Source organism: Dipodomys spectabilis, unplaced genomic scaffold, assembly GCF_019054845.1.
Source record: "Dipodomys spectabilis isolate Male_0828 unplaced genomic scaffold, ASM1905484v1 ptg000363l, whole genome shotgun sequence".
Lineage (NCBI taxonomy): Eukaryota > Metazoa > Chordata > Mammalia > Rodentia > Heteromyidae > Dipodomys > Dipodomys spectabilis.
In genome coordinates, this window is record NW_024871040.1 from 2,231,934 (window position 1) to 2,245,104 (window position 13,171).

A 13,171-nucleotide genomic window follows, 5' to 3' on the forward strand; every position below is an offset into this window, starting at 1 on the left:
CCACTGAGCTAAGACTTGTCAAAAAAGAACTTTACCACTCTGCTAAACTATGCTAAGGTGGAGGCAGAATCTGGCAAGATGATGAAGGATACAAAAGTATAATCAACTGGAAAACAAAAATTAACAAAAAAAAAAACCTAACCTGAATGAATCTTGCTATTCTCTACCCTGTCTACCTCCCTTAAAACCAAAAGCATGGGTGCCCATGGTTCAAACCTGTAATCTTAGCCACTCAGGAGGATAAGATCTAAGGATCCCCATTTGAAACTAACCCAGTCAGAAAAAGTCCATGAGGGTTTGGAAGGTGGCTCAGTGGTAGAGTTGCTTTGCCTAGCATGCATAAGGCCCTAAGTTCAATTCCTCAGCACCACATAAACACAAAAAACCAGACATGGTGCTATGGCTCAAGTGGTAGAGAGCTAGCCTTGAGCAAACAAAGCAGCGGGAGCACACATACACGCACACATGTACGTACACACACACAGACAGAGTAGCTATCTAAGCTGGTACATGGCACTAAGAACAGGAACACCTGGGCAATGGACTTGGATCCACCCTCACCTGTAAATGAAGGCGACCCAGCATCTGCTTTCCCAGACTTATTGCAGTTCTGGGATTCTAGAGCTCTATAATGACACAATTCAAAAGGAAAAACTCAACAACCATCAGAAACAAGCCATGCAGTTTCAGCCAGGTAGTGGTAGCTCATGCCTAAAATCCTGTAGCTACTCAGGAGGCTGAGATAAAAGATCTCAGTTAAGCCACCCTTAACAGGAAACTCCAATTAACCAACAAAAGGATGGAAGGAATCAGGTGCCTATGGCTCATGTCTGTAATCCTAGCTACTAGGAAGCTGAGATCTGAGGACTGCAGGTTGAAGCCAGCCCAGACAGGAAAGTCTGTGACACTCTTATCTGCAATTAAACTATTCAGAAAAAGCTGGAAATGGCACTGTGGCTCAAGTCATAGAGCAAAATAAGCTCAGGGACAGTGTCCAGGCCAAGTTCAAGCCCAGGATTGGAAAAAAAAAAAACAGGAGAGCTATGGCTCAGGTGGTAGAAATCCAGCCTTGAGCAAAAGAGCTAAGGGACATCACTCAGGTAATGAGTTCAAGCCCCTGTACCAGCAAAAAATACTTCCTGCTTGCTTCTAGGCTGAAAGAATAGACAAGAGACTTCTGTGGAATTGCCAACCATTTACTAGGAGAGTTTCTTTTATACCTCTGTACACATCTGTGGTAGATGACAATCACTGCACTGATGTATATTCAGGACAGGAAAGGAAAACACACAAGATAACATGCTGAAATTTTTCTTTGATAAAATAAACTTTATATTTAAAAAATTGATGGTAAAATAAGGTAAATATATGAAGGAAAAGAGGTTCTATATGGAGGAGTAAAACAACATGTGATTTTTGTGTGTATAAATCTATAGTTTCTTTCTACTTTTCCACTCTTCTATTACAACTATCAGGTTAAAGATAACTCTGTTGTTGCTTTAAGAGTAGTATAGAACTCAATTCCCTCATTTACCAGTAAGGAAACTGAGGCACAAGAAGGTCAGGCAATACATTCAATCACCTAAACCTTAACATGCTGAAATATTAAGAAGACTCATTCTGAGGCCAAGAGCTCTCAATTTTAAAGGAATTTGCATCTAGCTGTCTCTGCTTTTATCAATTACACAAAACAGGTACTTTCAGAGGTAGTAAAGCACCATAGCTAAGTGAGATCATGTCCAGGCAGGCCCACCTCCACCCAACCCACCTACTTTTCAGTATCATCTCTCCTCTCCATCCTCTAAACCCTCCCCACTCCTGCCAGGCTGGTCTTACTACCTTGGAAAATAATGTGCTCACTTTTTTTTTGGGGGGGGGGGTCGGTCGTGGGGCCTGAACTCTGGGCCTGGGCACTGTCCCTCAGCTCTTCAGCTCAAGGTTAGCACTCTACCACTTGAGCTACAGCGCCACTCCGGCTTTTTCTGCTTATGTGGTGCTGAGGAATCGAACCCAGGGCCTCATGCATGCAAGGCAAGCACTCTACCACTGAGCCACCTTCCCAGCCCCTGTGCTCACTTTCAATAAGATTATCTACAGGAATGGGAACTTCATTGTACAACCACTTAAAGATAATAAAAAATTTAAGATTATCTACAGTATATCCGTATATGCCAAATACTCTTCGAAGAACTTGATATTCACTGGTTTAACCTACACACATAGATGAAATAATCTGAGGTACAGAGGTGAAACAACTTGCTCATAGAAGATACTTCAGGGCCAAGATTCAAAGTCTCCATCTCAGTATCTTTGCCATGAATGAAAGTCTCCCCCTCCCCCTTTTTTTTATAGGCCCTGGGGGGTTGAACTTAGGTCATTAGCACTGTCCCTGAGCTTCTCCCAGTCCCCACCATTGGTCCTGGTGCTTGAACTTGGGACCGAGGCACTGTCCCTGAGCCTCTCTGTGCTTAAGGCAAGTGTTCTACCAATTGAGCCACAGCTCCACTTCTGGTTTTTTTTTCTGCTTATGTGGTACTGAGGAATTGAACTCAGGGCTTCATGCATGTTAGGCAAGCACTCTACCACTAAGCCATATTCCTAGCCCCTGTCCCTGAGCTTTTTTGCTCAAGGTTAGTGCTCTACCACTTGAGCCACAGCTCCACTTCTGGCTTTTTGGTAATTAGTTGGAAATAAGTTTCTTGGACTTTCCCGCCTGGGCTGACTTTGAACCTCCACCCTCAGATCTCAGCTTCCTGAGTAGCTAAGTAGCTAGGATTACAGGCATGAGCCACCAGCACCTGGCTCTTCCCCCTTTTACTAAGGCAAGTTAGGTTTATCTGTTTCCCTTCAGAGTCTGACACTGGCTAGGAGACAAATGTAGGCAAAATAAGTGAGAAGCTGGCCACTTCTGAAGGCAATAACTGAAACCTAAAGGTTATACCCTCTACCACCTGCCTTGAAGTCATCAGCATCACTTTTTATACTTTTTATAACATCTCTTCCAGAGGCTGGCTAGCCAACTTGGTCCTGCCAAGGCTGCCTTAGCCCCATAGGTGGGAGGCATCTAGTTCTAGAAAAGCCAGGAACTTTATACATGCCAACCTCAAGTAAAAGTAGGCCAGTTCTCCAGTGTTTTTGTAAAGCACCTCAGGTGCTAGCCTAACTAAAAACAAAGGAGGGGGCAGCACAGAGAAGAAGGATGCTTTGAGGAAGCTGGCAGATGGTTTTGGGGCTCCTTATGGCATCTCTCTGAACCACTGCCCAGAGTCATTCTGGAATGAAACTGAATCCCACTGGTCTATATTCTAGGCAGATCAAGATTAGCTAGAGACCCCTACAGTAACACCAGAAACCTATCCTCTTCTACTACTGAAATCCTATTCATGCTTAAAGGTGCTAAACCATATTCCATATCCTCTTCAATGTGTGTGTATGAGAGAAATCTTTTCTTCCCCTGTACACCACCATGCTGTTGACACTGACATATACTGGGAACACAACAGATAGGCCAGAATTTCTTGGTTCCAGATGCATGATATTTTTCTTACTGATTTGCTCAAAGGAGGAAATTCTCCCAAAGAAATGTTCCTTGAAGTTAGTCTCAAAGGATAAGAAGTCACTCTGGTACAGAGAAGAGACAGGAACATTGCATTGAGGCTGTTGCTCCTAGAAGTTAGAAGTGTGCTCACCTAGCATACATAAGGTCCTGGGTTGGGAGAGGGGAAAAAACAATTAAAAGATCCAGAGTAAAGTCTGTAAACCTCAAGAGGCTGACATCACAGGCACGGGTGACTCATGCCTGTTATCCTAGCTACTCAGGAGGCTGAGATCTGAGGTTCAAAGCCAACTCAAGCAGCAAAGTCCATAAAACTCACCTCCAATTAACCACCAGAAAACCAGAAGTGGTACTGTGGCTCAAGTGGTAGAGTGCTAGCCTTGAGCTAAAGAACTCAGGGACATTGCCCAGGCCAGAGTTCAAGCCCCACAACTAATTAAAAAAAAAAAAAAAAAAAAGAGGCTGACATCTATCCCATGATTGCAGGGGGTATTTTTTTTGTGCCAGTCCCGGGGCTTGAACTCAGGGCCTGGGCATTATCCCTGATCTTTTGTTCTCAAGACTAGAGCTCTACCACTTTGAGCCATAGTTGCATTTCTGGTGTTTTAGTAGTTAACTGGAGAGTCTCAGATGTTCCAGCCCAGGCTGGTTTTGAATCTCAATCTTCAGATCTCAGCCTCCTGAGTAGCTAGGATTACAGGTGTGAGCCATAGACACCCAGCTGTGGATTGATGTTTGAAGCCAGCCAAGATACAAATGTCTATGAGTCTTAACTCCAATTAACCACCAAAAGACCAGAAGTAAAGTTGTGGCTCAAATGGTAGAGAACTAGCTTTGATCACAAAAGTTCAGGCCCTGACTTACTGTTTCACATACACTCACACATACATATACAAAAGATCCAGAATGAGCAAAGCATGCTTTATGGGAGATTCCATGGGCAAGTGGAGAAGAGAGGAGGGTGGAAAGCTCAGACTTGAAGAAAGATGCTAAGGATATGGACTTAAGTCTGACTTTCAGCCTCATCTTGCCTTACTCCATGTAGTATGCATGTATGCATGTCCTGAGCAGATGTATTCTCTTTTCCTCCCCCCAATTGGTTGTGGGGCTTGAACTCTGGGCCTGGGCGCTGTCCCTGAGTTCTTCAGTTCAGAGCAAATGCTCTACCACTTGAGCCACAGGGCCACTTCTGGTTTTCTGGTGATTAATTGGAGATAAGAGTCTCACAAACTTTCCTGCGTGGGCTGGCTCTGAACCGCAATCCTCAGATTTCAGCCTCCTGAGCAGCCAGGATTACAGGCATGAACCATCAGTGCCTGGCTAGATGTATTCCTCTCCACAAACAACTCTGATCCACTGCTGAGCAGCAAAGGACAGGCTGACTGGTAAGGAATCTGAGGAATGTGCAGATGGCCCATCACAGATGAGGATGGCCTGAACTAAAGCAGCAACACAGGAGATGAAGAGAAGACAGCCAGAGAACAGAGATGGTTGTTGGCACAGTTCAGTAGAAACTGGCAGATGTCGGGCTGGGAAGGAGGCTAAGTGGTAGAGTGCTTGCCTTGCATGCATGAGGCTCTGGGTTCTATTCCTCAGCATGACATAAGCAGAAAAAACAGAAGTGGTGCTGTGGCTCAAGTGGTAGAGCTCTAGCCTTGAGCTGAAAAGCTGAAGGACAGCGCCCAGGCCCAGAGTTCAGGCCCCACGACCGGACCCAAAAAAAAAAGGGGGGGGGGGGGACTGCAGCCCAACACTGAAGAGTACTGACCTAACCATTTCCTACAGGAAATGATTTCAATTTCTAACACTGCAGAAGTGTGTGTGTGTGTGTGTGTGTGTGTGTGTGTGTGCGCGTCGCACGCGCAGTCCTTAAACTTTTTTTTAGACTTAAGGCACAGCTCCATTTCTGGCCTTTTGGTTAACTGGATAAGACACTATCCTGCCAGAGCTGGCTCTGAACCTCCATCCTCAGATCTCAGCCTTCTGAACAGGTAGCATTACAGACATAAGCTACCTGAACCCAGTTCCCTTAACTTTTTGGCTCAAGGCTGGCACTGTACCACTTGAACACAGTTCCACTTCCAGATTTTTGGTGGTTAACTGGAGATAAGAGTCTCTTGGACTTTCCTTCACCATCTGGCTTTTAACTGCAATCCTTAGACCAGGCCTTCTGAGTAGTTTAGGATCACAGGAATGAGCCTCCGGTTCCCAGAATTTTTGTTGTTGAGATTGGATCTAGGCTGGCCTTGAATTTCTAGGCCCAAGAAATCTTCCTACCCCAGTTCTCCCAGATAGCTGAGACTATAGATCTGCACAACTCCCAGCTCTCCCCTTACCTCCTAACAAAACCACCAGACACAGTCAGTGCTCCATTACCCAACCTAGGAGAACATACACCTATATAGACTCAAGAGCAAACTGGTCCATCCCTTTGTACAAAAAATTCCAAAAAGCCGGGCAACAGGGGCTCACGCCTGTAATCCTAACTACTCAGGAGGCTGAGTGAGATCTGAGGATCGTGGTTCAAAGCTAGCCCGAGCAGGAAAATCATGAAACTTTTATCTCCAATAAACCACCAGGAAACCTGAAGTGGTGCTGTGGCTCAAGTGGTAGAGCACTAGCCTTGAGCGGAAGAACTGAGGGACAGCGCTCAGGCCCAGAGTTCAAACCTCACGACCGACAAAAACAAATAAATTAATTAATTAAATAAAATAAAAAATAAATAAAAATTCCAAAAAACTATTCTATTCCTTCATGTGTTTATGAACTGAGACAAACACAAATGAGCATATCTGAGCGAACATTTAAACAGCATTATAATGATACGCAATTCTTTTTCTCAATAACTATACCCTAATAACTAATGAAATGTTATCTTACTCTCTCTAAATCCACAAATTTCCCCTCTAAGAAAAGCCTTTCAGGGAAGCAACTCAATGGGAGGTCCCTTAAGGGAGATTGTGTAGTGTTAGGCTACTAAAAACTGATCAGTTAGTTAGGCATCAGTTTCCCTAAGCCACACACAAAAGTTTTACTTTTGGTTTTGTAGCTATTTTGCTGACCACTGAAGCAATGGCTACAATCTACGTGGTGTTGTCAACAATGCTGAATTAGCTGCTTGCATATAAAATGTAGTTAATTTTTTTTTTTTTTTTTTTTGCCGGTCATGGGGTCTGAACTCTGGGTCTGGGCGCTGTCTCTCAGCTCTTCAGCTCAAGGCTAGCGCTCTACCACTTGAGCCACAGCACCACTTCCGGCTTTTTCTGTTTATGTGGTGCTAAGGAATCGAACCCAGGGCCTCATGCATGCAAGGCAAGCACTCTACCGCTGAGCTACATTCCCAGCCCCGTAGTTAATTTTTTATTAACATTGTAATTCATAAAAATTGGTCTGAAATAAGTTAATCTTTTACCTTAATGCTTTAGAAATTAAAAAAAAAAACAAACTTTATGTTAAGCTGGGCACCTGTGGCTCACGCCTGTAATCCTAGCTACTCAGGAGGTTGAGATCTGAGGATCTCCATTCAAAGCCAGCCCAGACAGGAAAGTCTGAGAGATTCTTATCTCCAATAAACCACCAGAAAACGGGAAGTAGCTCTGTGGCTAGTGGTAGGGGGCTCACCTTGAGCTGAAGAGTTGAGGAACAGTGCCCAGGCCCAGAGTTCAAGCCCACAACAACAACAAAAAACTTTATCTTAGGTTACTTTACCTAAAATAACTTCTCAATCTGGTAAGAACAAAGCACTTTTAATATTGTATTTTACCTACATTGTTACAGAGAAACTTTTCCTACCAAATGTCCTTTGGAAAAGACTTTTTGAGGAAATCTAAGGTTAAGATGTAATTAATTTGATTATTTGACATGTATCTGTTTGTTCTGCCTGTGGCACCATTGTACTCCCAATTTTTCTTTTCTTTTTTTTTTTGGGTCCAGTGGTGGGCCTGAACCCTGGGCCTGAGCACTGTCCCTCAGCTCTTCACCTCAAGGCTTTTTAGGGCTCTACCACTTGAGCCACAGCGTCACTTCTGGCTTTTTTTTTCTGCATATGTGGTGCTGAGGAATCAAACCCAGGGCCTCATGCATGCAAGGCAAGCCCTGCACCACTAAGCCACCTTCCCAGCCCTTTACTCTCAATTTTTTTTTTGGGGGGGGGTCCAGTCGTGGGGCCTGAACTCTGAGCCTGGGCGCTGTCCCTCAGCTCTTCAGCTCAAGGCTAGCACTCTACCACTTGAGCCACAGTGCCACTTCCGGCTTTTTTCTTTTTGCTTATGTGGTGCTGAGGAATCGAACCCAGGGACTTAGGCATGGCAAGCATTGTACCACTAAGCCACCTTCCCAGCCCTTTACTCCCAATTTTCAACCAATGAAAATTCCTTTTCTTGGCTAGGAATGTGGCTTGCGTAGCATGCATGAAGTCCTGAGTTCCATTCCTTAGTACCACATACAAAAAAGCTGTAAGTGGCACTGTGGCTCAAGTAGTAGAGTGCTAGCTTTAAGCAAAAGCAGCTCAGAGGTCTAGGAAGGTGGCTCAGTGGTAGAGCGCTTGCCTTGCATGCCTGAGGCCCTGGGTTCGATTCCTCAGCACCACATAAGCAGAAAAAAAAAAAAAAAAAGCTGGAAGTGGCACTGTGGCTCAAGTGGTAGAGCACTAGCCTTGAGCTGAAGAGCCGAGGAACAGCGCCCAGGCCCAGAGTTCAGGTCCCACGACCAAACCAAAAAAAAAAGCAGCTCAGAGACAGCACCCAGGCCTTTACACAAGCCCCAGGACTGGCAAAAAAAAAAAAAAAAAAAGAAAAGAAAATTCCTTTTCTTTTTTTGTCAGTTTGGGACTTGAATATGGGGCCTAGGCACTGTCCATCAACTCTCTTGCTCTAGGCCAGCACTCTACCATCTTAAGCCAAGTGCTACTTCTGGTTTTCTGGTGGTTAATTGGGGGTAACAGTTTCATGGAGACAGGCACCGGTGGCTCACTCCTGTAATCTTAGCTCCTCAGGAGGCTGAGATCTGAGGATCAAAGTTCAAAGCTAGCCCAGGCAAGAAAGCCCATGAGGGGCTGGGAAGGTGGCTAAGTGGTAGAGCGCTTGCCTTGCATGCCTGAGGCCCTGGGTTCGACTCCTCGGCACCACATAAGCAAAAAGAAAAAAGCCGGAAGTGGCGCTGTGGCTCAAGTGGTAGAGCGCTAGCCTTGAGCTGAAGAGCCGAGGGACAGTGCCCAGGCCCAGAGTTCAGACCCCACGACCGGACCCAAAAAAAAAAAAAAAAAAAGCCCATGAGACTATCTTCTTCAATTAATCACCAGAAAAGTCAGAAGTAGCTGGGCACTGTTGGCTTGCAGGGTGAGGGTGGGGTAAGTCCTTTACAGAGCTTACTGGACACTTGCTCTAGAAATACTGCTTGCTGGGTAACTGTGGCTCAGGCCTATAATCCTAGCTATTCAGGAGGCTGAGATCTGAGGATTGCAGTTCAAAGCCAGCCAGGGTAGGAAAATCCATAAGACTCATCTCCAATAAACCACCAGAAAACCGGAAGTGGTGTTGTGGCTCAAGTAGTAGAGCAATAGCCTTGAGCTGAAGAGCTCAGGGACAGTGTCCAGGCCCAGAGTTCAAGCTCTACAACTAACAACAACAGGGGCTGGGAAGGTGGCTCAGTGGTAAAGCACTTGCCTTGCATGCTCGAGGCCCTGGGTTCGATTCCTCAGCACCACATAAGAAAAAAGCTGGAAGTGGCGCTGTGGCTCAAGTGGTAGAGCGCGAGATGAAGAGCTGAGGGACAGCACCCAGGCCCAGAGTTCAGGCCCCACAACTGGACCCAAAAAAAAAAAAAACTAACAACAACAACAACAAAAAGCCAGAAGTAGAGCTGTGACTTAAGTATAGAGCACTGGCTTTGAGCGAAAATGCTCAGGGATAGCATCCTGAACTCAAGCCCCAGAACCCACCCATACACACACACACACACATACACACACACACAAAATAATACACTGAGTAAACAAAAACTCAAGTAAATCTTTCATTTAATAATAATAAAAAAACTCAGTAGTTAATGTTAACTTTTTCTCCCCTCTGCTCAAATTTTCTGGAAATACATAATTTAAAATGTTAAGTGCTGGCCGGGCACTGATGGCTCACACCTCCAATCCTAGTTACTCAGGAGGCTGAGATCTAAGGATCAAGGCTCAAAGCCAGCTTAGGCAGGAAAGTCCACGAGACTCTCATCTCCAATTAACCACCAGAAAACCAGAAGTGGTGTTGTGGCTCAAGTGGTAGAGCTCCAGCCTTGAACAGAAGAGCTGAGGGACAGTACCCAGGCCCAGAGTTCAAGCCCCACAACTGAGAAAAAAATTTAAAAAATAAAATAAATTTTAAAAATTTAAAAATAAATCAACTGTTAAGTGCTGATGGCTCATGCCTGTAATTCTAGCTACTCAGGAGGGTGCGATTTGAGGATCACAGTTCAAAGCTAGCCAGGGCAAGAAATTGGAGATTCATGGGACTGGGAAGGTGGCTCAGTGGTAGAGTGCTTGCCTTGCATGCCTGAGGCCCTGGGTTCGATTCCTCAGCACCACATAAGCAAAAGGAAAAAAAAGCCGGAAGTGGGGCTGTGGCTAAGGTGGTAGAGCACTAGCCTTGAGCTCAAGAGCTGAGGGACAGCATCCAGGCCCAGAGTTCAGGCCAGGACCGGACCAAAAAAAAAAAAATTGGAGATCCTTATCTCCAATTAACCACCAAAAACCAATCAGAAGTTGTGCTGTGGTTCAAAGTGGTAGAGTGCTAGCGTGGAGCAAAAGGAGCCCAGGGACAGTGCACAGGCCCAGAGTTCAAGTCCTAGGACTGGCAAACAAAAAACAAAAACAAAAACTTAATTCCTCACCCTATGCCTCTACTCCTGAAAACTTGACCTGGACTAAATTAGAGGGATCCCAGGATTAACGAGTCAAGACCCCTGCCCTTCAGGATTTTGGAATCTAGTATAGAAAAGTACATCATGCAAATCAGATTATAGCAATACTGGTAGAGAAACAAAGTGTTGTATTCACACAAAGGAAGCAACTCATTTTGAGGGGCAGATAGTTCACAAAGTAGGTGGTACTAGAATTGAATCTAAGACTTCCCTAGCAGAGAGGAGAATGAAGGAGAAGGTAGTATTTTTCAGGTAGAGCAAAGAGCATGTGCAAGGGGAAAGCACACAGCAAGTGAATACCATTTTAGAAAGCTTTGTTTTGGAGTCAAACTATTTTAATCACACTTTACTCTTTCCTTTGCTGGGAACCTTGAGGCAAGCCAACAAATCTCTGCAATCCCTTTTCTCATCTACAAGACTGTCTACTTCAAAGGGAGAACTACACCTGATCAAGACTATGAAGCACAGAGCTGGATAAAGTAAAAGATGGAAAAATGGTAAAAGCTGCAATAAGATGTTAAGAATAGTGAGAATCTAAAGGATGGGATGTGAAGCTGTACAGAATGCTATTCAGTCTAAGAAAGGTCTTCCATGACACACAGCAGTTAGAATTACTGAAAAGAATAAAACCACAGCTGGGCATCAGTAGCTCACACCTGTAATTCTAGCTATTTAGGAGGCTGAGATCTGAGGATAATGGTTCAAAGGCAGCCAGGGCGGGAAAGTCCATGAGACTCTTATCTCCAATTAACCAACAGAAAACCAGAAGTAGTCTGTGGCTCAAAGTGAGAGTGCTGGCCTTGAGCTGAGGGACAGCGTCCAGGTCCAGAGTTCAAGCCCCACAACCAACAGAAAAAATAAATAATAAAATAATAAAACCACAGAAGTAGCCTGGTGCTAGTGGTGGCTCACACCTGTAATCCTAGCTAGTCAGGAGACTGAGATCTGAGGATTGCTGTTCAAAGCCATCCTGGGCAGGAAAGTCTGTGAGACTCATCTCCAATAAACCATCAGAAAATCGGAAGTGGAGCAGTAGCTCAAAATGGTAGAGCACTTGAGCAAAAATGCTGAGGGATGGGAGCACCCATGCCCTGATTTCAAGCCCTATGATCGACCCAAAAACAAAACAAAAAACAAAACAGAACAAAAAAATGTACAGAAGTAAAACAATTAAATGTATGCTTTAGAAAAAGAATTCTGGTGTCCACAAAGGGGAGCTGGAAAGTGTTTTGCAAGTGAGGAGGGGTAAGTGGATTCAAAAAATTTCTGTTAAAGATTAGGAAGCAAAGAATGCAAGTACAAAAATCTTCCTGAAGTCATATCCACAGGATTGATGGAGGGCAGCATTTGGGGAGTAGCGCAGAAAAGTCATTAGCAGTTCTCTCAAGTAAGTAAATGGTGCTGCCACTGGCACCAAGATGAGAAGTCTAGGGTCTACTAATGGTTCTTTTGTGCTCACTTCTACGCTGGCTTTAAAAAGTTCAATGTCTGCTCTATCCCTTAGTGAACAAAAGGAAGGAAATGTTACCAGGGAAGGAAGGCCTACAAGGCTGTGACTAGCTCAATGTCTATTTCTACCAAGAACAGCTCCTTTTAGGTTACAGTAGGAACCCCAGCCCTTCAGGTGCCCTCCAGAACCAACTCATGGGCCTTTTGTATTTTCGGCCCAGTGGCAGCTCGGCGGCACTAACGAGCAGCCAACTCGACGTCCTCGAGACAACTCCCCAGGACGTCGGCAAATCCAGAACTAAACCAAGTTTGCACCTGTGTTCCTCATCAAAGGAGCCAATTAGCAAAAAGGCACCCCGCTGTATTCGAGATCCAAAGTACATTTACAAAGTTATTTTTATAAACTTTGGTTTGTTTTGATACGAACAACAGAAACCGAATCTCCACCCCCACCCACACCCCACACCCCAAAAAAATGTCACTTTGCTTCATCAGGGAAAGGAATGACTAAGAGGTGGATAAGGAAGGAGACCAAGAAGGAGAACCAAGTCACGATTTGGGGCCAATCCCACGCCTTCCTGGAGTTACAACTTGCCCGCTGTGCGACTACAGTCAAAGCGACAGTTCGCTCGAAGCCAACACCATTTCAAACAACCGACCAACAAACTGACCTAACTTTGGCCACCCTTCCTCCTCCTTACTTCCCCAGCTCCGGCCTCCCAAGTCTCCCGCTGCACGGGTTGCGGGTCGGCCGAACGGGGTTCCCAGTCCGACGGCCGTGGCCCAGGGCGGGGCGTCTCCGCGGCGCGGGCTCGCGGCCGGGGCTCCGGCGCTCGGGCCTTCCTCGCGGGGGCCCGGTTAGGGACCTCCCGGCCGAACCCCACATCAACGGCGTCCCTAGCCCAGACCGCGGTCCCCGCGACGGAGGACACACGGCTGGGTTGTGGGAAGAGCGCGGTGCGGATGCCCCGGGCTGGGGGGAAGGGACCAGCGGCCGTTCCCAGCGAGGCCTGGCGCTCCCGCCCAGGTTGAGGCCTAGGCGGCCCCGTTAGTTGCCCGAACCCGCACGCTGCCTGGCGACATGGCGGGGCCACACAGAAAAGGAAACCGGATGGCGGCGTTTGGAGAAGCCCCAGCCAGCCGTGAGGACTCCCGGAGAGGAACGGCGCCCCCCGCCTGTCCGGCGCCGGAGAATGGCTTTTACCTTCATCAGCCTCCTGCTGGCCGCCATCTTGAATCTGGTGCTGCTGCTTTCCCAGAATG

At 46.0% G+C, this 13,171-nt stretch overlaps 1 protein-coding gene across 1 annotated transcript in view; it reads right to left on the reverse strand.

Moving 5' to 3' along the window:
* The window catches only part of Ube2l3 (ubiquitin conjugating enzyme E2 L3), a 66,765-nt gene extending 53,594 nt beyond the window's left edge, over window positions 1-13,171 (reverse strand). The window contains exon 1 of the mRNA XM_042666197.1: window positions 13,113-13,171. Within this exon, the coding sequence (XP_042522131.1) occupies window positions 13,113-13,139 (27 nt within the window). The 5' untranslated portion in view covers window positions 13,140-13,171. The remainder of the gene's footprint in view (window positions 1-13,112) is intronic.